The sequence below is a fragment of the Triplophysa dalaica genome, chromosome 20 (assembly GCF_015846415.1).
Source record: "Triplophysa dalaica isolate WHDGS20190420 chromosome 20, ASM1584641v1, whole genome shotgun sequence".
Lineage (NCBI taxonomy): Eukaryota > Metazoa > Chordata > Actinopteri > Cypriniformes > Nemacheilidae > Triplophysa > Triplophysa dalaica.
Window position 1 is genome coordinate 16,091,169 of NC_079561.1, and position 23,134 is coordinate 16,114,302.

At 37.7% G+C, this 23,134-nt stretch overlaps 4 protein-coding genes and 1 long non-coding RNA gene across 6 annotated transcripts in view; 3 read left to right on the plus strand and 2 right to left on the minus strand.

The window, feature by feature from the left end:
- spryd3 (SPRY domain containing 3) overlaps positions 1-3,013 on the minus strand; it is a 36,973-nt gene extending 33,960 nt beyond the window's left edge. The window contains exon 1 of one of the 2 annotated variants that reach the window (XM_056733130.1): positions 2,892-3,013. The gene's annotated coding sequence lies outside the window, so the exon portion shown is untranslated. The remainder of the gene's footprint in view (positions 1-2,891) is intronic. The other variant, XM_056733129.1, reaches the window with a different exon arrangement.
- Positions 3,014-3,631: 618 nt separating this feature from the next.
- On the plus strand, positions 3,632-10,065 carry igfbp6b (insulin-like growth factor binding protein 6b). Its single transcript, XM_056732898.1, has 4 exons — positions 3,632-5,982; positions 6,869-6,903; positions 7,190-7,309; positions 8,243-10,065. The coding sequence occupies exons 1-4, from the start codon at positions 5,622-5,624 to the stop codon at positions 8,354-8,356; spliced, it is 630 nt and encodes a 209-aa protein (XP_056588876.1). The 5' UTR covers positions 3,632-5,621; the 3' UTR covers positions 8,357-10,065.
- LOC130409168 (uncharacterized) lies at positions 9,461-11,062 on the minus strand. Its single transcript, XR_008904826.1, has 4 exons — positions 10,927-11,062; positions 10,696-10,804; positions 10,076-10,240; positions 9,461-9,540 (listed from the first exon to the last, which is right to left on the minus strand). It is a non-coding gene; the product is annotated as an uncharacterized LOC130409168 (long non-coding RNA).
- On the plus strand, positions 10,813-17,175 carry pip4k2ca (phosphatidylinositol-5-phosphate 4-kinase, type II, gamma a). Its single transcript, XM_056732897.1, has 10 exons — positions 10,813-11,149; positions 11,728-11,825; positions 12,378-12,474; positions 12,635-12,781; positions 14,181-14,327; positions 14,756-14,794; positions 14,896-15,009; positions 15,097-15,361; positions 15,463-15,566; positions 15,647-17,175. The coding sequence occupies exons 1-10, from the start codon at positions 11,000-11,002 to the stop codon at positions 15,725-15,727; spliced, it is 1,242 nt and encodes a 413-aa protein (XP_056588875.1). The 5' UTR covers positions 10,813-10,999; the 3' UTR covers positions 15,728-17,175.
- Positions 17,176-19,425: 2,250 nt separating this feature from the next.
- gpr182 (G protein-coupled receptor 182) lies at positions 19,426-23,098 on the plus strand. Its single transcript, XM_056733559.1, has 2 exons — positions 19,426-19,560; positions 20,599-23,098. Exon 2 carries the CDS (start codon positions 20,602-20,604, stop codon positions 21,649-21,651), a length of 1,050 nt encoding a protein of 349 aa, XP_056589537.1. The 5' UTR covers positions 19,426-19,560; positions 20,599-20,601; the 3' UTR covers positions 21,652-23,098.
- The last annotated feature ends 36 nt before the right edge of the window (positions 23,099-23,134 follow it).

Sequence of the window (23,134 nt, forward strand, 5' to 3'; positions counted from 1 at the left end):
AATAGTAATTTCCTCCTTTTTACCTCTGTTATCTCAGGCAGTGTTACAGGATGAAAAGGCAGGGAGATATTCAGTATTTTTTTCCGTTAAATATGGATGAGTTTTTAAACCGTTTTAGCGTTTTTGTACTTTTTTTAAATGAACCAGATACATTAACCTATTATAAGCCACATTATAATTAGAAAATGAACTACATCCACTGTATTTAGTCTGTAGGACACTGGTTTTGTTGTTGTTTGTGTTTATTTGTTTGGTCAGTATTTAGAGTTGTGAGGCTAAAATAGAGTTGTATGTAATTTCTATATCTTGATGTTTACTTTTCTTGTTGTACAAAATATTGTGTTGATAAGATATTGCTGTGTGGCACAATCTGGCGAATCGTGTGTCAAGCAAAGTGAATAAAATGAGTCTCAAATTTGGTGTGTAGTGTGTACTGTGTTTTCACAGAAGTGACAAAACGTCCTTTGATGACATCCAGAAACATTCTCAAATAAAAAAAAATCATAAATAAATAAAAATGCATGATTAAATAGCTAAATAAATAAGTAATACAAAAATAACAATGGATTAATTAAGCCATTCTAAACTGTTCCTATAATCCACATATTTTACGTTAAACTAAAGCTACCTTTTTGAAAAAGTAACTATCTAACAAAGTATTGATATATGATATTTTACAATCAATATGCTCAAGACTAATTAGCCTTCCTCGACATAAGTAGATTTGGTCTATTCATGGAGGCGAATTTACTGCAACTGCTGATATGCAAATTGAATAGGATGTCGGAATTTTTTTTTATTACAGTTATATGAATACATTAATTGTGTATTTAATTATTATATGAATGATTAATAGAGGGCTTATTATGCATTTATATAAATAAGGCTGTTCTATTATTATTTGTGAGTTGTACACTAATACATTGGATTATTTTATTTATTACAGTTTTTCTTTCACTTTTGTAAAGTGAAAAGTTAATATAAATTGTATTTTATTGTTTTGATTTAGAGCAGTGAATAACTGCTATTAAAAGATAATAGGGTATCACTGTTTATTGCTGATTTTAAAGCTTACTGAACATCTACAGTTCTACATAAATACACAACATAAGAATGGCCCCTCTATATTAATTGTGGCCCCTCATGTGCCCCCCAGTTGAAAAAAAATCCTAGAATCGCCCCTGGTTATAATGTTGTAAACAACGTTCAGTTTCTTGCACAGTTCGATCGATTCGCTTAAATAAGACGTCATTAATACAACGAAAGAAACCGCAAGGATTAAATTTTTGTTGCCTCTATCTGTATTTTGAACTTTTAAAAACATGAACCATGAAAAACCATCGACCACAACTCAAGGTAAAAATCTTTATTGTTCTACCCAAGAAATAATGTCACATACATTTTAGATGGTATGAGGTTGAGTGTCAGCCATCTCCTCTACAGATATGACTGTTAAAAAATATTCTTAATTCATTAAATAACACCGCCTCAAAAGGAACGAGTAACTAGTTCTCGGAGTAGTTTTTGAGAAGAGTGATTTTTACTTTTACTCAACTACCATTTAAACACCAGTAATTGTATTTGTAATTGAGTACAATAACAGTACTTGTACTCGAGTACAAATTTCCAGTAATCTTTCCACCACTTGAAAAATGATAACTTCACATAAACTTGACAAGAGCATTCGCCTGTCGTTCATTCTTGTTGTGAACGGATTGGAAATTATTAAGAGCTGCCTCAAGTAATCAATGGGGTATTCTGAACTCCTCTGCGGTTAGTTTCGTTTAAAATGTCTCACATATCAAATCGTTTGACCTCCGTCTCAAAAAATCCGTGACAGCAAATAGTAATAATGCGCTCACGGCTTTAAACTTGTCAATGCTGAGCTGAGCTGTGACCGACGCAACGACAGCTCCGGACTCTTCCCTTTTCACACACATAGGCCTAGGTTGCACTTGTGGGCTCGCGATCTGATCGTCTTTTCACATGAGATATATAACTTAATTTTTTTTTTAATCGAAATTGGCAGGTAAAAAACGGCCGCGCTGTCTCGCAAAATGCGACAATTTAGTAGCAGTCTACTCCGATTAACACACATCTGTGCAAGTACTGTATTTAATTCAAGTATTAGATATGGCTAGGCCCACATGAAATTTGCACCCACAGAAACAGATTTCGTAAGTCTAAACAAGCACTGTCCCTTATGTATTTGTTTATTGAATATTTAGGCAAATTCAATTATGCTTCACTATCCTTAATAATTCATGCACATATGTCTATTGGAATACGTTTAGCACTTAAAGTCTCCAAAGGTTTGGAAATAAAATATTACCCCATCTGACAGCAACCAAAAAATGAAATGGTGTTTTGCTATTTTCTGAGTGACACACCTAATAAAGTATCCACAAATAGTATCTTATTAGGTGCCACCTGTCATTCATGAAGCCGACTATTTTAGAGTACCCCAGTTCTCGAAATTATTTTGACAACCAGTGACAGGTCGAAAGATTAAAAAAGGTCAGGACTCTCACTCTACACTCATTAGCTTCCGATCATAAGAAGCGTCTCATTACTAGGTTACACAACAGTTAGACAGATTAAAGAACATTTGCATACTGTACCAGACAGAGTTCAAACGCTGACACAAAAAACATCTAAATATACAAATGTATCACCTATAATATAATCAACATACGCGTTTTATCTGCAATTACCGTCTATTAAAACGTCAAAAGTAGCAGTTTGGTTTCAATCAATGCTAATCATCTTGCTGGCTAACATATTATTAGCTGGTATCAGGCCTCCTCAAAACGAGGTGTCAAATCTACCAAACGGCTAAAAATACCCAGTCAAGAGTAACATATCTAAATACTTTCAAGTAATTTACGTACCTTATGTATATCAGTGGTTTAGACATTACAACATTTTAAGGCCACTTGTACTTCTAACTATCGACTCCTTTAGCTACCTGAGAAACTTCGTAGAAGTGAGAACGGCTCTTCCTGGATGACGCCATGGGTACAGTGAACGCCGCGCACCAATGAGAAGCCTCGCAAACTTGATTGACAGACGCTTAGCCAATCAGAAACTTTGTTGCGAAGAGAGGCGTCATACAAGTTGAGGTTTAATACTGACAGAAAATTATAATAATAATTAATTATATTATAAATCAGTATATACATAAATAAATATATGATTTGGATATACACTGAGGTATAACACTTATAATTGGGTCGTACTTTGCAGATGATCAAGACTTAGTGTAAATATGTGAATATATCATCATTAGTGTCATGCCATGTGTTCTGGATTAAGTGCCATGTGATCTGAATTAAGTGACATAAATACAAGCATTATGTTTACACTAAAACACCCTATTATTTCCATTATCCATTTTCTGTGAGGTTGTGTTTCCAGCCCATTGGCATAGTGCCTCCTCACACAGCTAAAACTTGGTTACAGAACATTTGGCAGAATCTAAGGGCCCCTTAAAATCATGACTCATGGTGACTGGTTATGTTAAATGCACCATATACTGTATAGAGCAAAAACCTGCAAAACCATATAAGTGAAAGTGCTGAGAAATGGGTTAGAAACCTTTATTAATCCCCACAAAAGGAAAACTATACATCACAAATAATGCAAATACAACAATACACAAAAATGAAAACAACACAATAAGACTAAATGCAATGCAGTTTGAGGAGTTTTTAGCAAGCAACACACAGATGTGCAAAGTGATGCATTGATAGTTGAAACCATGTAACACAACTTGCAGACAGGAGTGGGGAGGAGAACAGTGTAATCTGGTGAATTTGGAAAAAGAGACCCCATCGGTCAGGCACGCTTCTTGGAACATTCTCCTGACAGAACATCTGGAAACAGAGAATGAGACCGGGCTGTGGCGCAGATGGGAACATCATACGGCAGGTGATTTTTGCATCCTTCGCCAATACTAATCAACTACAATAAGAAAACATCAGCCAGCTGACATCTCTCAGAACAAGGAATGATCCAACCTTGTGGCATTCTAGAGCCAAAAGGTATCATATCAGCATGCTATTTAAGAGCAATACAGAGAAATACTTATTTGTAGTTCACAGAGTGGCAAAATGAAAACAGATTCCAGTGGCAAACATGTTTGTGGTGAGGAGAGCTATGACTATACATGTCAATACAGTAAGATAAACATCTAAATCCTGTCTGCATTCATACCAGCCCGTGTTCGACATCTTAACTTCCATCCCGCTTCATGACAACAACAAATAAACACAGCTCTGTCCTCACAAGAACCCTGCAGCCGGTTGTGACCTGAACTTCTTAAGGCAACAATATGCCTCCTATGTGTCGAAAGCAGACTTGACCATTTAGTTGGTATCCGTCTTTGATTCATTTTTAAATTTTAAATAAACTAATTTTTATTCATTTATATGGACGTTTAATGCACCTTTTCATTAAAATGTTGGACTGTTCTACAAAAGTACACCGTGATAACTTTTAAATGACATCTCTTCTAACCTCTAGGCTACAAAATAACTCATAAACGATTGATAAATGGTACTTGGGCCAGTTAAGGACAACTAGGACTTTATGAAGAAATCCAAAGAGATCAGATTAATCTAGCTGACTGGGTTGATGGATTGCGTTATTAGCCGTTGGCATAAACTGTCTTGTGTAAATTCCAGTGAAAACACAATTTTACAGACAACTCCTTGTCCAAAATAAACTATTAAGTGGCGAAATCTCCAGTGGCTGCATTGTTCTAACAAAATGCAGCATTCTTGTTGCATTCACTGTACCAGTTAACCAACACGGTACATAAAAGAACTGGTAACACTTTACGAAAAGGATGTATTTAGTAACATTAGTAAATTAATTAGGTTTCACTTAATAACAATGAACAACATAGTTAGCATTTATCAATCTTTGCCAATACCAATTGTATATGTTAGTTCATTGTGCATGAACATATGTTAACAGATGTTATCTAATGTTTTACCAAATACAACCATATTGTAAAGTGTAACCAAAAAACTTCTGAATCTCTTTTAGGCAACTAAAGAACTGAATGATATTGAGAAGTCTTCCCTATGCTTCTGTTAAGTGCCTGACGTTTTGAACATTCTTAAAAGCCACAAGGGTAATGGAGTTCCTCTCCCAGAGCAAATTACTGTAGTCAGTGTGTAATCACCAGAGAAATGAAATCCCTCGCCTTCATTGTTACCATGGCAAAGATTACTTGACTGCTTTAACATTTTCACAGCTGATGCAGGAAAAGTCTACATCGCTGGATTTTCAATGAAGAAAAAGAAAAAATAATCTCTCTCTTTCTGTCCACCTCCTTGCACATTATCTCTCTCTCTCTCTCTCTCTCTCTCTCAGTCCCAGCCCCTGAAGGTGTCATAACTGTGCTCTCTCGCTCTCGCTCTCTATCACCGCCTTTCAGATCTTTAAAAGCTGCTGCCTGCCGTCTCTCACTCGTTCTAGGTTTGAATACTCTGGCGCTGCAGGGGACTCCTGGCTGCCTCACCATCGCACAGTCACAAAGCAAGGCTGAAAGCAAGCAAAGAAAAGAGGAAAGAGAAACAGACTTCCAGAAATAGCATCAGCCACGTACGAGCATGGAAAAGCTGAGACCCGGACGCAAGATATTTCTCCTTTCAAACTTGATGCCCGTCGTCCTGCTGCTGGTCTTCCACTGTGGATCCAGGTCCCTGGCAGGTCGTCTAGGGCCCCATAAAAACTGCCTGACCTGCAAAGATGGGCATTACTCGGGTGCGGGTCGGGCCTCCAGGGACCACACCGGCACGGCTGTCCTGACATTGGGGGAACCCTGCGGGGTGTACACCCTTAGCTGTGCCAAGGGGCTTCGCTGCGTGCCACCTCCAAAGGACCATAGCCCCCTCCAGGCTTTGCTGCAGGGCAGAGGCTTTTGTGCCAAACAGGGCAAACTGATCCCGACAGAAAAGCCACAGCCCACAGGTAAGCCTTAGGATGCTTTTGAGGTCCCTGTCTGGTAGCATTTCCTCCATAGCTTCTTTTCCGGAGCGGAGGTGAGCACCTCTGTGGCACCTTCCTGGCGTGTTTTTTTTTTGCTGTAGCATTTTGCCGCATGCAGTGGGAGAATGTGATGGCTAATCTGCTTAAGGTACCACAGCTAAATAGCATGAGGATGAATTTCAGGGTCCACGAATGTGCTGGCAAGCCAATGTACTGCAACATTCATACTTAAGCATAGGATGACAAAACTGTAACTGAACCAAGATGTGCATAAAGTGCCGGCAATCATTTCTGAGGTGTAAAGCATTTCTGTGCTGTGAATCATCGACATACTGTTAATACACAGATGTGAAACAGATCGCTTGTCATAATTTGCATTGTCATGAATGTCTAAGTACTGCATACAAGTACAGAATACTTGTCTCATAGTTTGTGCAATTATACAGGTATGCTTGCATATGTGCATTAGAACAATTTAAAATTTTAAAAAGAAGAAAAAGAGAATTTAGGCAAAAGGAATTCAAGAAAATGAGAAAGAGCAATTGGTGTGAGTGTGTGTGTGACTGTATATCAGTGTCACCCACATTCCCATATCAATGCCAATTTATATAGAAGGTATCTCCATCTGCTGTTTACTTTTAGTAACTACAACTTAACGGGACCAACATTATCACTGCATTTGAATGATTTGCAAACCTACTGCATACTCTCCAAATGTTTTTCGATGGATGAATACATACAAAATACATCATACAGTGTAGCATTCAATCAGTCTTAATAAAGTCAAATCAGACCTATCCTATGTCATCAAAAGTGTCTTTTTCTTAACAAAATGCAAAGTCACATTTCATTTTTCCTTTTTTCATAGGGCCAGATCATGCACACAGTAGTGACACAGATAAGGTGAGTCTTTCATCTTTTGGTTTCTATAATTAATGTTATTGTTAAAGATTAACATTTATTAAAATCCTGAAGATCATTTTAGAAATGTAGCCATGTAATATCTCCTGCGGTTTGGCTGATGAATGTAAATGACAATAATTGAATTCTTATACTTTAGTAACATGGCAAGCCAAATCATCATATGATCTTATTACCGCAATCTAAATCTGAATGAAGTAAATAGCACATTCTACATATTCAAAGGATAAGAGCCATTCCCTCATTTAGTCCACCATTTCGATTCCAGGCTCCATGTCGTAAGCTGCTCAACAGTGTTTTGAGGGGTCTGGAGCTCACCATTTTCCAGTCTGACCGTGATATCTACATCCCCAATTGTGACACTCGTGGTTTCTACAGAAAAAAGCAGGTATTAAAGAACAAATTTAAAGCTAATTTACAAATGCCTATACAGCATACATAAGAATACACTGATTTTATGCTGCAGGCTACTTATGCTACTGATTTTTATTTCCCCCCTGGAAATAAAAAGAACCAGAATTGTTAATTGTGTAAAGTATTAAATTGGTTAATGTAATATTTTGAAGTAGTATTTAGGATTATGTTCGTATTTAAGATTCAACCTACAATATCTGGGTCAAAAATCAAAAACGCAAATTTAACCGAGTTGATCATGTTAACTGTATACATGTTCAATTTTAACAAAGGGTCAGAATGCCCAAACCTAGGAAGGACATGCTGTCGATTGAGCAGAGGGGGGAATTTCATGTAAATGTCTTTATTTAAATTATGTTGATAATATAATTTGTAACAATTTTATAATAAATCGACTGCAAAACAAAAATGTCAGACTTTTGGACCTCACTATAGCCTACATATTTAAAATAAAGGTGCTTCGGGATGCCAAAGAAGAACCATTTTTATCTAAACGGTTCCATGAAGAACCTTTAATATTTTCAGATGGTAAGAAAGAGAAGGTTCTTTGTTGAACCAAAACTGGTTCTTCTATGGCATATCTGTGTGAGAAGCACCTTTATTTTTAAGAGTGTATACATAAGGTGAGACAGAGTAAGAGATATGTGTAAAATATAGGTAAAAAGAAAACGTAAATTGGTTCCATGTTCATGCTGGTTTATTATGGTCTAGCTGGTGGACCAAAACAGCTATTATGTTGCTGTAATCCAGCAAAACTAGATGGTCAACCAGCATTGTCCTTCTGGTAAAGCTGGCTGGGCAAGAAACTTTATGCTGGTGGACAGCAATGCTGGTTCTTTCAACAGCATAGATGATAAAGAACACAGACAGAGAACCAAAGCAAACACAATTTCCTGTTGTGTTCCAGTGTCGTTCGTCCAAGGGAATGCAGCGTGGCCACTGCTGGTGCGTGGATGAGCTGGGCAACAAAGTGCCGCCACGTATCAGTGAAGACGGTACTTTACCGTGTGATGGAGAGTGAAGACAGCCCGACAGCTTAGATCCTGGAGGAAGAGGAGGGTACAGGGATAGACACTGCCTGACCAGGACACACCAGGGATAAACCACTTCACATGGAAAGGTCCCCCACTTAAGTCCAGACCTACATTCGAAGGTTCACTTCACTGCCATAAACTCATTAAGTCCATATTTAACAAAAAGTATAAGCACACAGAACTACTTTGAGTTTAAGTCGTGATAGGTCAGCAAGCTTTTTAATTCCTGCCCAACTACTTGTGTGTGTTAGATATTTGTGCCTGTGTTCTCTGTTCTAGTTGGGCTGTAATACTGTTAACAAGACAGGGTGACAAGGTTTTTGAACCTATCCACTTTTCCACCCCTCTCCCCTTCTCCAACAATACACTGATTAAACTATAGATCAGAAAAGCTCATTCTGGAGTATCAATAGATTTCTTTGAATACTTTTCCTGAGGACTTGGATTAGTAATCTCAAATTGTACATGTTGTTATGTAATTCAGACATCGAAACGCTCTTTTACGCTCACGTGATTTGGAAAGTACCCCTTTGTTTTTCGTTGGTATGACACCCTGATTGCGAATGCATGTTGTGAATATATGTACATAAGGTTATTGTGGTCGGTTGTGTTATGAGGTGGAATATTCTTGAATGCTGATGGCTGTTACTCTTTTTTGGAAAGTTATTTTTATATATTTCAATATGCTATTTTATATAAATATAAAGTGTTGATTTATTTAATGAACTATATTGCCATGTATTTTTATATTGTCAGCAGTTTTTCATTGTCAAAACAGAGCTTATTTTATTTGCTAATATAGTAAGTGCCATGCATTTGTCACACTTTAATAGGGGAAAAACAAACACAAAAAACATGTTTAAACGGCCCTCACAGTACGTTTTTTACAGTAAGCATAAATATATTATTTCAACATTTCTTTCATTATTTATATTGATCCTTAAGTGATGCAACATATTACTACATTGTTTAATATTTTAAATTTCAGATTTTATTCTGGTCAAATGTTACATTTTTTTTTTCTGTATTTTTTCGATTCCCACAATGCAAAAGTGCACAAAATAATGGATGATCCAATGTCCTTCACATTAATTCTGTCATATCAATGTGTGTGCCAGTCGATGTGGGTCCTTGAAACGGAAACATAAAGTGTGCAAGAACTGAAAATAAACTGAAACAAAGAAAAATAAAAGCATATGTTATTATAAAATATGTTTTTAATATTTTTTTATGAACTTGTGGAGGTCCAATGTATAATTTTTTGGAGGATATATTGATAGAAATGCAATATAATACACATAAAAGTATCTTCAACCTCACCACTAGATGCCGCTGCATTTTATAAACCTGAACTTTAAATGAAACAAATGCAAACTGCAGCATTAAAAGAAGTTACAAGAATACTATGAAACCAAACATATGGCCAACATATGGAATCGTCCAAGAAACCATTATGTTACATCCATATTCACTAATAAAATGATCAAATTCCATTCCATTCCATTTTCTACCGCTTATCCGAGCTACCTCGGGTCACGGGGAGCCTGTGCCTATCTCAGGAGTCATCGGGCATCAAGGCAGGATACACCCTGGATGGAGTGCCAACCCATCGCAGGGCACACACACTCACTCATTCACTCACGCACTCACACACTCACACCCTCACACCCTACGGACAATTTTTACAGAGATGCCAATCAACCTACCATGCATGTCTTTGGACCAGGGGAGGAAACCGGAGTACCCGGAGGAAACCCCCGAGGCACGGGGAGAACATGCAAACTCCACACACACAAGTCGGAAGCTGGAATCAAACCCCCAACCCTGGAGGTGTGAAGCGAACGTGCTAACCACTAAGCCACCGTGCCCCCCTAAAATGATCAAATAAATAATGAAATTAAAAAATAAAACTGAAGGGGATTCTTATGTGCCATGTCAGATTTACAACAGTATACTCAAAGTGAGAGGAATATGCTTGTTTCCAAGGTAACAACATTTTCATGCTCAGGGTTATTTGTATATATGTGGTTTGTATTAAGTTTTTCTATCGTAAATTATCAAAATATTAGGGCCTCTTTTATACATCTGTATTATTCTTTGGGTTTTTTATTGCTAAATTAAGTAGTATAGGCCTACAGTAACATTTAACAGAGTATTGGTTTTATAGAGAAATTATCACTCCGCGCCCCCAGAATCAAACCAATGCATGGTTAGCGGAGATACAGGAACACAGTGTGCCATATCTCATTAATAGCTGCTTTATAATGCAAACATGCTTTACTAAAATTGACAGTATGGTGTGTTTTAGGCAGTGTCGTCTTCTCACCTGCCCATTCATAGACCACATGACGCATACAGTAGGCTAGTCAGGTGCAACACACACATTCCTGCCGTTTCTGAGCTGTCATGACGGATCAAGAGCTGTTCCTCAAAACCTGTGGGAGGAGCGTATGGATCACCAGCACACATCATCAGCCTAGTGTTCACTTCTGAGCAAAATCGGCCTGAAAACGGCCTGTTAAATCTGCGGTAAACCGGCGGCCGGTTGTTTTCCTACCTCTGATCGCAGGGACCGGAGCAGGAACAAGGAGAGTCGGATCCGCGAGGAAACTAGACCGGGTGCGACCGTCATGATGGCGTCCGGTAGCGCCTCCAGCCCGATGGTCATCCTCGGCCCCAAAACAAAGACCAAGAAGAAACATTTCGTTCAGCAGAAGGTGAAAGTGTTTCGGGCGAGCGACCCTATGCTCAGCGTGTTTATGTGGGGAGTCAATCACTCGGTATGGCTTTAAACGGTTTCCTTAACTTCCTACATCTGCCATTTTATAAGCTAACAGTTAGCTGCGAGCGCGTACGCGAGATCAGATGTATTGGTTTGGTCTTAAAGCTACGATATGCATTATGCAATGCACATGTATATATCAAAACCTAATAGTATCGATGCGCGTGACGTCAAGCGCAAAGTCGATACATTGTTTCATTGCGCGCGGCGATTGAAATTTTGCAACTGTTGCGGTCGGATGCCGCGCATGCGAAACAGTGTTGGCACCAAAGTTTTTTGGAGCTGTTAATGCATTACACTGTTACTGTTTAGGATGCATTTTGAATAAACCATAGTCAGGAAATCTCTGCAGGATTTGAAAGACATAAAAGCCAAAAAGGATTCTAGAGGAGTTTATGTGAGGCTTCGGTTGCATTATTGGGACTGGGAGTCTGGAAATGTTACTGTAGTATATGTGTCAGAGGAGGGCGTACAAGCATTGAGTCATTTTCTGTGTTAAGCTGTGTATAATCTGCCAGTGCAAAGTTCATTTCAGATGTAGAAAGTCCTCTTTTTTTCCATCTTATTATTTTTCAGATAAATGATCTAAATCAAGTTCCGGTGCCCGTCATGCTACTTCCTGACGACTTCAAAGCCAACACCAAAATTAAAGTGAACAATCATCTCTTCAACAAGTATTTATCCAAAACACCTCTTTATTCTACATTCCGCTTTATTGCACAGTTACCTTACCTTCTGAAAACATACAATAGAAACCATCACATAAATTCAAATTGAATGGTTATAATGGGAATTGCATTGGTTTTAATGGAAGCTATAATGGTCTATACTGGTAATGTGTTACATGCTATTGGTGGGATGTTATCTACCATAAACCAATGGAATAACCCCAAAGTACAGTAGTAACAGGAATTTTGTAAATGTGTCATAACAGTATTAGTAATGGAAACCATTAGAGTTTGTATTGCTTTTGCAGCAGGGTCATATTTGCAGTATTTCTACTGTTGCATGTGAACCGATATTATAATAAGAGAAAAGTTTCCCGTAATTTGCATGAAGTTCTTGTATTATTAGTGGATGAATGTAGTTGGCAGCACTTTCCATATAAGAGCCACATCAAAAGGGCTGTTTTTGCCTCAAGGTGATGGGAATAAGGGTGTCAGGAAATACTGGATCTGGCAGTTTAAGGTTTTTAAGAGTTGTAAAATGACCTCTGTGCTTTACAGGGAAAATCTTCCAGGCCACTTCAAATTTAAGGAATATTGTCCGCAAGTCTTCAGGAATCTCAGAGAGCGTTTTGGGATCGAAGATCTTGACTACCAGGTAAGCTGTTAGTCTTAACACTAATTATTAACAATTTCATGTTAGCAGTACGGCCTTGTATAGCCTCCAAAAAATTATGCAACGTTTCTCACTTTTGGTATTCTTGTATAATGAAGATTGTAAATAATGATGTTTTGTGCATGTATGTTATTGGTCTCAGGTGTCTTTAGCCCGCAGCGCTCCCTCAAAAGGTGATGGGCAGGGAGAAGGTATTCTCTTCATCTCCTATGACCGCACGCTGGTAGTGAAGCAAATCACTAGTGAAGACGTAGCCGACGTTCACAACATTCTGTCCGAGTATCACCAGGTAACTTGATTTTTAATATAATGTTTGTGAAATTCTCACCCAAGTTGTGTTGAAAGTGTCTGATGCTGATATTTGATGCAATAATTTACATTTTCTGTCCTACTTCCTTTAAAATGTGTTTAATTATATTTGTTTATGTTTGACTTGATTATAAACTTGTACAGTATGTTATGCATATTTCTGATGCTATTGTAAAAATACACATTTTACAGGGCTGTTAATTTAGGCAATAATAGGTCACTGAGATAAAAGTGGGTAGGATTGGACAGGTCATGTGATCTCAATTTGATGGCCCTCGTGAGGGGTGACCTGAAGAAAGCTGCTTTTTCTAGGCCATTGATGCAATATGACTGGAGCCTTGTGTGTGGTTTTAACATTCTCAACAATCTTCACTTTAGGTGTAAAGCATTTTTAATGAAAGAAACATTACTTTGTGTACCCTCAAGACCAACAGTAAGTGAATCGAGTTGGGAGGTCACTTGATGGCCACTCTTATGTGAGTGTTGGGTTAGCTCAGCAATTGTGTTTTGTTCATAGTGCCATGACAGACACGAGAAAACTGTGAGTGTGTTTATGTTTCCATTGTAGCTGAATGGGCAGCTTTTAATCAACGCTGCTTCTTCATGTACAACGAACCGCAGGTTCTGATGGTGTGACCTAACATGCATCCAGGAACTTCTTAGTTTTTTAACTAATATTTGCTTTGAGGGCCCATTGACTTCCATTGTATAAACACAAAACCACAGGGACATTTCTCAAAATGCTTATTTTGTGTTCCGCTGAAACAATTCATACATGTTTTAAATGACATGAGAGTCAAATATACATGACAGCATTCTGTTTTCTATTGAACTATACATTGATTAAGTGGCTCATCCAAATGACCCACATAACCAATATTTAAATACTGTATAGACTTGAATATTTTACTAATATGATGTTGTATTGAAGTATAGATTGTAAACCGCATGGTCAGTTTTATAAAGTTGAAATGTTACCGTGTGCAATGAAGCAATATTTTTAAAAGCAGACTGGAGAACAAGATGACGTATTAAACCAAGAGACTTGTGATCTTGTGCTGGTACTAAGTAACATGGCAATTATTGTTTTGTCATTGTGCATTTTTTAAAACATGCATGAGAACTTAAAAACACATTAGTAACCATATTTAAAGTATAGCTACTTCAATTCTTGTATTACTGTATATTTCAGAAAAGTCACCGTAGAATTATTTACATGAACATTATCAGGCTCTATTATTTATCATGCTGTTAATAAATAATACACGAGGCAAAGGCAGAAAATATCATGCTAGTTATCTGCTCGATACGTCTGGCTCTGCGTGTGATTGTGGTCACACTGAATAATAAAAAGAGTTTGTTTGTTTCCTCTCTGACAGCATATAGTGAAGTGCCATGGCAGCACACTTCTCCCTCAGTTTTTGGGCATGTACCGTGTTACGGTGGAGAGTGAGGACACGTACCTGATCGTCATGAGGAACATGTTCAGCCACAGACTAGTGGTCCATAGAAAATATGATCTGAAGGTAGGACTGGTTCAGCAGGTTTAAACTGACACAAATGATGATCGATCATGATTAGTCGTTCAAACGAGTTGAAGGCTTTAACATTTAGTATCATGTTTATTGCTGTTTTGTGCCACAAGGTGGCGTGCTTTCATTCCAAAAATGTTTATGTTGTTGTCTTTAAAGTGATAGTTCACCCAAGAAAATTCTGTCATCATTAACTCACCAATCTCAACCAACTTCAACAAACAAAAAATCAAGACATCCCTATTGATTGGTTACTTATATAATGAATATTCATATTTTGAGTTATGCCAAGCGCTAAAATATTGGGTAAAAATGGGGTGGGCCTTTAACGTTTTAGGCAAAATGGGCCTTGAAGTCAAAAAGGTTGAGATCCAATGTTTTAGAGCATTTGATTTTGCGTTAAAAATTTTCGCTTTTTTTAGGGTTCTCTTATAGATCGTGAGGCCAGTGACAAAGAAAAGGTAAACTCCAGTCTTCAAGAAATCTCAGCAAAATTATGAAGTTACCTCACACAGACACTTTGGCCGTACCGATATCTGTGTTTTTATTTTGCTGTAAATAGGTTAAAGATTTGCCCACGTTTAAAGACATGGACTTCAGGAACAACATGCAGAAGGTTTATGTGACTGAAGAGCAGAAAGAGAAATTTATGGAGAAACTAAACAAAGATGTAGAGGTAATCACTGTGGAAAATATAAATTGCACACTTCATAGTTCAAAAGCCACAGCTCTAATGTAAACATATCTCTCTTGTGATTTGAAGTTCTTGGTAAAGCTAAAGATCATGGACTACAGCCTGTTGCTAGGCATCCACGATATTGGACGTGCCGAGCGAGAGGAGGAGGAGGCTGAGGAGCCTGGTGCTGAAGATGATATGGACCCCGAGAACGGTCTCACTTCGGCCGCGCAGGGTGGCTCATATGGCACGTCACCAGAGGGCATCGCCGGATACATGAACTCTTTCAAACCATTGGGGCCTGGAGAATTTGACCCTTACATTGATGTATACGCAATGAAAAGTGCTCCAGGTGAGTTTTGGCACGAAATACAGAAAAGGAAATATAATGTTGAATATACGCAGGAAGGAAACGGGAATGCATGTGACGCGTGTGGTTCTCTGGAATTCCAGGAGCTCCGCAGAGGGAAGTGTACTTCATGGGCCTCATCGACGTGCTGACTCAGTATGACACTAAGAAGAAAGCCGCCCATGCGGCCAAGACCGTAAAGCACGGCGTAAGTGGAAAATCCCGCTTTAATTCAGTGTAATTCAGAAGAGTGAGGTTATGACAACATGACTGATGCTTCCTTTTCAGGCTGGCGCTGAAATATCTACAGTACATCCAGAACAGTATGCCAAACGATTCCGTGAATTCATCTCCAACATTTTCGCATAAGGGCTCGTGTGTGTCCTCTACAATATCTGACAGAGTGAATGTCCAGGTCTCCTTTCACCTCAAAATTTGAAGAAATGAGTGTGTATAAAAAAATCTAATTCTCAAAAACTTGCTCATAAAACTTACGCAACCATGATGCATAAGTATTTGACAGATTAAATATATTGTTTTTACTCATTTCAGTGTTTTTTATTTCCACATTGCGGTTATGAGAATTCAAGTGTGGGTGGAGCTAAATTTTCATAAATTCAAAATATTATAAATGCACCTAAAAATAGGGATTTGTTCCCTTTAAACAGCATATGATTTTGTTTATCCGTGATTGTGATTTTGAGGTGAAATGTGACACAGGTGGGTTTTTTTGGAAGTTCACCCCACAGGCCTTCACATAGATTTTTTCTGAAGTCCCCTGCTGTGCTTTTATTTAGTAAAAGTTCAGGCATAGGAACTTGAGGTTCCCATCCACACTACATCAATTATGTATAAAATGAATAGAACGGCATTCATATAAAGCAACTTGTGTCACAACTGCAAACACAAACCTGAAAAAATTGCCTAATCTTTTAAGGAGATATGACTCTGAACCTGTAGCAGTGCTTAACATGTTCTTGGTGTTTCTCTCTCGGACTTTCTCTCTCTGTCTCTCTCTCTCTCAATCTCTCGGACTTTGGATGGCACAGAGAGTAACTGCCTTAACCAAATGCTGAACGGATTGTGGAGGAATAGAAGCTCATGTTCTCTAATGTTTTAAGTGCATGCTTGCTTCATTTGATATCTGCTGTACTGGAATGTTGTGAGACACTTGTTGTGAATATTGGTCAGACAGGGACCCTCAAGAGGGTCTAGTTGAAAACTAAGAATACTGACTGACTGACTGATTGTTTGTATGTATGTATGTATGGATGGATGGAGTATCTTATGTGAGCTATTTTATGCATTTAGCCTTATTGAGGAAAATAAGAATTGTGTAGTCTGTAGCAGAAACACTCTCTAGTGATACTGAGCTGATTTAGTACATGAAATGCCTTATTGTTGCATTTTATTTATTTTGCAAATCAGTGTTCGGACCAAAATATATTTTTCAGAGACTTCCAGAAATCATGGGTTTGATTATTTATTCATTTTAGCTCTTGTCTCTTATAGTTTCATATTTAAATGGTATTTTAAAGTTGTCTGAAGACCTTAGGTTGTTGTTACACTGAGACAAGTTGTTACATTGTATTCACGTAATGCACGTAGCAACCGACTGTAGTGGCCAATAATGTACATTCTCGTGTACAATAAAACATTTTTCTTAAATATTGAGTGACATTGACAATATTGACAAGACAGAAATCACATGAGTATACAGACCCGGGTCTACATGGAAGTTCAGACTTATGTAAAGATCAAAAACTTGTATTTTATAATCTTATATTTTAGTTTAATAAACATAGACAGTCATTGCATTGGTCATTGTCTTCTGAAGTCAACAAACATAATAAAAAAGTTCACATCATTTAAAGTACATTCAAATATGCAAGATCTTGTTTGCTGCTTTTCCTTCACTATATGCTTCATGCTCCAACCCATCCATTAAAAGTAATCGTACATTTTTTTGTTTATATTTTCATACATGTTATAGGTTAAAAGGACTAGATCACAAGAAACAGTAAGGTGTGACAAAACTCAACAAGTGTGCATTAAAGGTCCAGTGCATGAAGTTCATCGGCATCCAGCGGTGAGGTTGTGAATTGCAACCAATGGTTCACTCCAACCCTCCCTTTCGAAGCACTACGGTAGCTGACACAGAACAAAGATGGTGTCACGTTTTTCTTCTTTTTATTTATAAAAATTAGATAGAAATAGTTCATTCTAAGGTTATAAAAAAATTATGCTTCATTATGTAAGTTCTTTATACACATCTTTAGACATTTTTATGTAAATATATTGCATTTATGTCACTAGATCCTCTAAAATAATGGCACATTGGACTGTCATTAGGGTAAATCAATTGTATTTGCAGTGTAAAAGGTGAACCAGTAATGTAACACCATTACATTAGTTCATTATTGAAAGCTTATAGGATAAAGTACTTGAGACTGATAATGAAGTAAAGACCTTGTCTTCGCCAGAAGCCACGATTTTGCTGACAGACTCTTTTCTGTCACATTGATGAAATGATGGACCCTTAACAATGGGGAGCATGTCAAGAAACAGTCGTCTCACAAACTGCTGACAAACTGTTGTAATATATAGGAGCAGATGGAACAAAGAGTTCAGAACACATGTTTACACTATAGATTTAGGAGATTTAACCCTGCGTTTTAAACAGCCAATTAAATACTGCAATTTATTTTCTGACAAGAGGTCTGCAATGCAATGAGATCATGTAGGCATACAGTGTAGGAATACTATATAGTTAGCAGTAACTCATATTTTACTTCATTTAGACAGATCCTTTTTATTGCTGACTGTTTGGTCAAAATTTGTCCAATTCAAATTAATTTCACATAGTGCTGAAAACCATATAAACAAACACTAAATGAAACATAAACAACTAACCCAAAGCCAAAGAGATGATAGATAAAAGATTTCTAAATGAGATTAGATAAGGATGTATTATTGTTGTGAAGTATATGTACTTTGGGTGTTTTTAATGTACTGACTGAACCGGGGTTTGATGTACAGCTGGTTTCCTACCTCTCATACTGCCTTTCACTCACTTGCCCCTCAGCAACAAAAGTATTTCCTGCTATTGTCCTGCTGGGGTGTTTGTTTTTTCAGCATATCAGGCACAATCCAGATAAGCGTTATTGTTCCTAGACTTTCGGAACTGTGAATAGATTCTCCGAAATAATTATTCATGGCTCCTGTGACTCAATAATACTGATTTAACTCTCGGTCATGATCAGATTCATTGAATTAGTCAATCCATGTGCAACAAAATGTATAGCATCTGCACCTGAGCTGTCCATTTGCTATGAAATAAAAATTTATGGTTTTACATAACTATGTTGTTATATTTAATTTGTTTTAAAATAAATGCATTTGTTTAAACATCTGTTTAAAAATCTTTAAATAAATTCTTCTTTGAAGCTTTTTTTTATAAAGTATTCCATTTTTTGTTCCCTGAAAAATCTTTTTTTTAACCATTTCTTTCTTACCTTTTCATAATCAGAAGACTAAAATTTCACCTTTTGTGAAACAAAAAGCTCAAGATTTTTTTTTAAGAACCTTTATTTTTAAGTGTATGATATGTGCAAATGTTAAATGGGTATGAAAAGTGCATAGATGTCAGCAGAACACACATTTACAAAATTCCTCCTGCATGTTTGTTATGATGTATTTTGCCAAAGTTTGAAACCATCAAGAACTCATTGCTTCCTATTTTAACACCTGTCCACGTTGTTCCTCACAATCTTTGAGAAGAATGCATAGATCTTGCAAGCATTCGTACCGATTTGCACTTCTTGGCCAACGTATAACCTATACACTGAGGCTTGTGGATAATCCTTATTAAGTTATTGCACCACAGCCTTGTGCAACGTCTTTAATTCCATTTGGCTTTACAGATTGTTTACACCAATGTGCACAAAAAACAAACATTCTGTGGTTATATTCACGATACTATCTGCAAAAGATTCTTCGACTCTTTCCTGAGGAAAGCAAACCCCTCCTGTCCTTTGAGGATGTCCTGTCCTGATGATAGTGCGAGAGAGACAGAACTTATTTGATGACAACAACCAACGTATGGCTAAAATCTGCACAAGCCTGCAGTTAAGTAAAGCCTCCGGTGCTATTCTATCTGAACCACAAGAGCATCATCTGCTTAACACGTGCTGCATTGCAAGGTGGGTGTCTTAAACCTTTATCATGTCATTGGGTTTCTAGTTGTCCTGGTTTGAATAGAAATTTTTGCCCTAAAACACTGTAGACCGTAATGGGGTTTACCATTTTGGTGTGGGGAGCTTTATCCGACAGCTACAGAAAGTCCATTAGAAATGGGAAACATTCATGTATTTATTTTAACCAAATTAATCGTGTTTTTGTAGGCAGAATAATTTTTGGGAAAACTAACATTATATTAAAAATGAATGAATTTATATTATTTGTCCAAGTATAACTTGTTTTTATTTGTTTGGTGCCAAAAATTCTTCAACTCACTCTTTCTATAAATAAATAAATAAATAGAATATTATAAATCTTTCTAATGATAAATAAAGTTTGCTATTTTGTCTAGAAAAAGTGATTTATTCAAGTGATGCATTCTTTCATTCAGTATGAATTTTGGACCTATGAAATAAAAAAATCATTTAACCTCAATACACCTCAAAATTCAAGTGCAATGAACTGATTTATTTTATTAATGTTTGTATATTTGTGCATGATTTTTTTTCAGGTGAATCATGTTTGTTTTTGTAAACATGGACCCTGTTCATCACATTACATTTCTCCGCACAATAATGAAAATTCATGTCAATAGTCCCTTAGCTGTGTTTCTATGGAGAATCAACTTCATTGACATATTTGTGTATATTCTTACAATTATGTTATATTTTTCAGTACACTGTATGTACAGATAAATGTAACAATTCATATAAAATCTGTAAGCACTTTTAAAAAAGTTGCTTCATGAAGTCATAAAAGAACCATTTTTGGCTGAACGGCTCCACAAAGAACATTTATTATTAAATGTTAATGTCCTTTTGACTATAAAAAGTAAGAAAGACATGGTTCTTATAAGAACCGTTGACTGAATGGGAACCAAAAATGGTTCTTCTATGGCATTTTCCATAAAATCATTCACTCAGCTCAGCTAGTTTTACATAATTTGTATAAAGCCTCAACATAATCCTTTTAATAACCGTTCAGCAACTCTATCTTTGCAGATCATGACAGGCGATTTTCACAATTCCTCATACGACTACAACACATCATGGTTCATCCACGAGTGCACCCTCAACCTGAATGATGACGGTCGAAGGATCGCTCTCTTCCTCCTCTACCTTGTGGTGTTCATGGTGGGGTTAGCTGAAAACAGCCTGGTGTTATGGGTGATCTGGCGAAGGAGACACTCCGCCAACGGCGTGCTGTTTTGTATCCTCAACATGAGCCTGTCTGACATGATGGTGGTCTTCACCATACCCTTTTTCATGATGGAAGAAACCATGGACCAAGTTTGGCTGTGGGGTCATTTCCTTTGCAAGGTCACCAATCTCATCTACATCATCAACTTCTACAGCAGCTCCTTCTTCCTGGCCTTCATGACCCTGGAGCGTTACCTGTCCCTGACCCGGCCCAACGGGCCCGCCTGCTTCCCGCTGAACCGCAAGCGTCGCTGGCTGCTTTGTATCAGCATCTGGCTGTTGTCCCTCATGCTGGCCCTTCTAGAGAACGTTCACGTCGATCTGGTTGATTGGGGTCAGCCGGGCTGCTATTTGGTCCCTGAGCACTTCTACATGGAATGGTACATGTCCCTTACTTTCCTGGAATTGATCTTCCAGTTTCTGGGCCCTGCGTCCATCATCATCACCTGCAACATTCTGATAGCCCGAGCTGTCCGCGCAACACCGGATGTCCAGAACCGACGGGACATTTGGTTGGTACACGTGTACTCCCTGGTGTTCGTGGCCTGCTGGCTTCCATACCAGTTGACGTGGCTTCTGTTGATGTTGCATGATCTGCATCCCCACCTGTTCTCCTGCAACGGGGTTGGAGTGCTTTACTTTTCTTTCAGCCTAGTGAAATGCTGTTCACTCTTCCATTGCATCGCCAACCCCATCCTCTACAACTTCCTCAGCAAGAGCTTCCAGAATAACCTGATCAACGCCGTGCTCAGTCGGATCTCACCTGCGCCTGCCAGCGCAATGGCCGACAACACAGGAGCACAAGAGCGAAAGCTCAGTAACACCAGCACCAGCCACTCGGACATTGGATCTTAAGAGGGAAATCAAGGTTGTTCATGATTGATGCTATCAAGGAAAAATGGCCTTGTTAAGACAACAAGAGTGTTTTTGGCCAGAAGCCTGGTCATATTGTCTCCTGTTTTTCTCTTCTCTGTATTGTTATTAAGAGTACAAGGAAGGAAATCGTGTCAAACTTTCATAAGCCCCATTTCCAGTTCCTACCGTCACTTCTAGAAACTCATAGATCTTTGTAAAAAAAGCTCTACCCACACACCAGTGTTAGTACAAAGACTGTTTTGTTTTAAAAAAATACTTTCACTTGATAACATGAATGTCCATATGCTTAACTGCAACATCTGACGCTGTCTAAAAGGCTTTGAGCACAGCAGTTTGTTTGTACATGTTGTTATGGATAAATTATATGATATTAAAATGTAATAACATTTGTTTAAAAACGTTTTTTTAAACATGTTTGTCTATCAAGGTAGAGGTAAGAATCAAGCTTCAATTCATGGCATTTTTTAAAGCTGCAATCTGTAACTTTTTTCCTCCTTATTAGCATCTCTGTTTGAAATATAAAATTGCAGGTTACTTTACATACATACATAAATAATTTTTGATGTTTTGGAAAAAAACTGTAATTTTCATGAAATCATAATCGACAGCTCAACTTATTAATCATTATTATACTCTCACCTAAAGGATTATTAGGAACACCTGTTCAATTTCTCATTAATGCAATTATGATGGTGGTGTAATTGTGTGGGGGATGTTTTCTTGGCCAACTTTAGGCCCCTTAGTGCCAATTGGGCATCGTTTAAATGCCACGGCCTACCTGAGCATTGTTTCTGACCATGTCCATCCCTTTATGACCACCATGTACCCATCCTCTGATGGCTACTTCCAGCAGGATAATGCACCATGTCACAAAGCCCGAATCATTTCAAATTGGTTTCTTGAACATGACAATGAGTTCACTGTACTAAAATGGCCCCCACAGTCGCCAGATCTCTACCCAATAGAGCTCTTTGGGATGTGGTGGATGGGAGCTTCGTGCATCCCACAAATCTCCATCAATTTCAAGATGCTATCCTATCAATATGGGCCAACATTTGGCGAAAGGGGGTCAAACACAGTATTAGTATGGTGTTCCTAATAATCCTTTACGTGAGTGTAAGCTTACCATTGTAAATCAGGCAAGAAATCTGTTATTTTTACCCAAAACAAGTTACAGATTGCAGCAATAGTGTCTTGCATAGAAATGAGCAAAAACATATAAACAATATTAAAAATTCCATACATATAAAACAGAAAATACTTTTGAGGTTTAAAGTACCACTTTTAATCATAACACAAGTACAGCTGTATTAACACAAAAAGGCTTGACAGTGATGCCAACTATGTATGAATCATATAAATAACAAGTGATATATGTAAAAAATTTTAAATAAATGTGCTATGGAAAAGGACATTCCCCATCTTATATTCAACATGAGTCATGATCTTTTTACGTTTACCA

What these genes read in the sequence shown, in the direction of transcription:
- igfbp6b (XM_056732898.1), top strand. Translation starts at nt 5,622, where the DNA reads ATGGAAAAGCTGAGACCCGGACGCAAGATATTTCTCCTTTCAAACTTG. An exon ending in ACAGTAGTGACACAGATAAG is followed by an intron (nt 6,904 to 7,189) that starts GTGAGTCTTTCA and finishes TTTCGATTCCAG; the next exon opens with GCTCCATGTCGTAAGCTGCT. An exon ending in GTTTCTACAGAAAAAAGCAG is followed by an intron (nt 7,310 to 8,242) that starts GTATTAAAGAAC and finishes GTTGTGTTCCAG; the next exon opens with TGTCGTTCGTCCAAGGGAAT.
- pip4k2ca (XM_056732897.1), top strand. Translation starts at nt 11,000, where the DNA reads ATGATGGCGTCCGGTAGCGCCTCCAGCCCGATGGTCATCCTCGGCCCC. An exon ending in AACAATCATCTCTTCAACAA is followed by an intron (nt 11,826 to 12,377) that starts GTATTTATCCAA and finishes TGTGCTTTACAG; the next exon opens with GGAAAATCTTCCAGGCCACT. An exon ending in CCAAGACCGTAAAGCACGGC is followed by an intron (nt 15,567 to 15,646) that starts GTAAGTGGAAAA and finishes CTTCCTTTTCAG; the next exon opens with GCTGGCGCTGAAATATCTAC.
- gpr182 (XM_056733559.1), top strand. Translation starts at nt 20,602, where the DNA reads ATGACAGGCGATTTTCACAATTCCTCATACGACTACAACACATCATGG.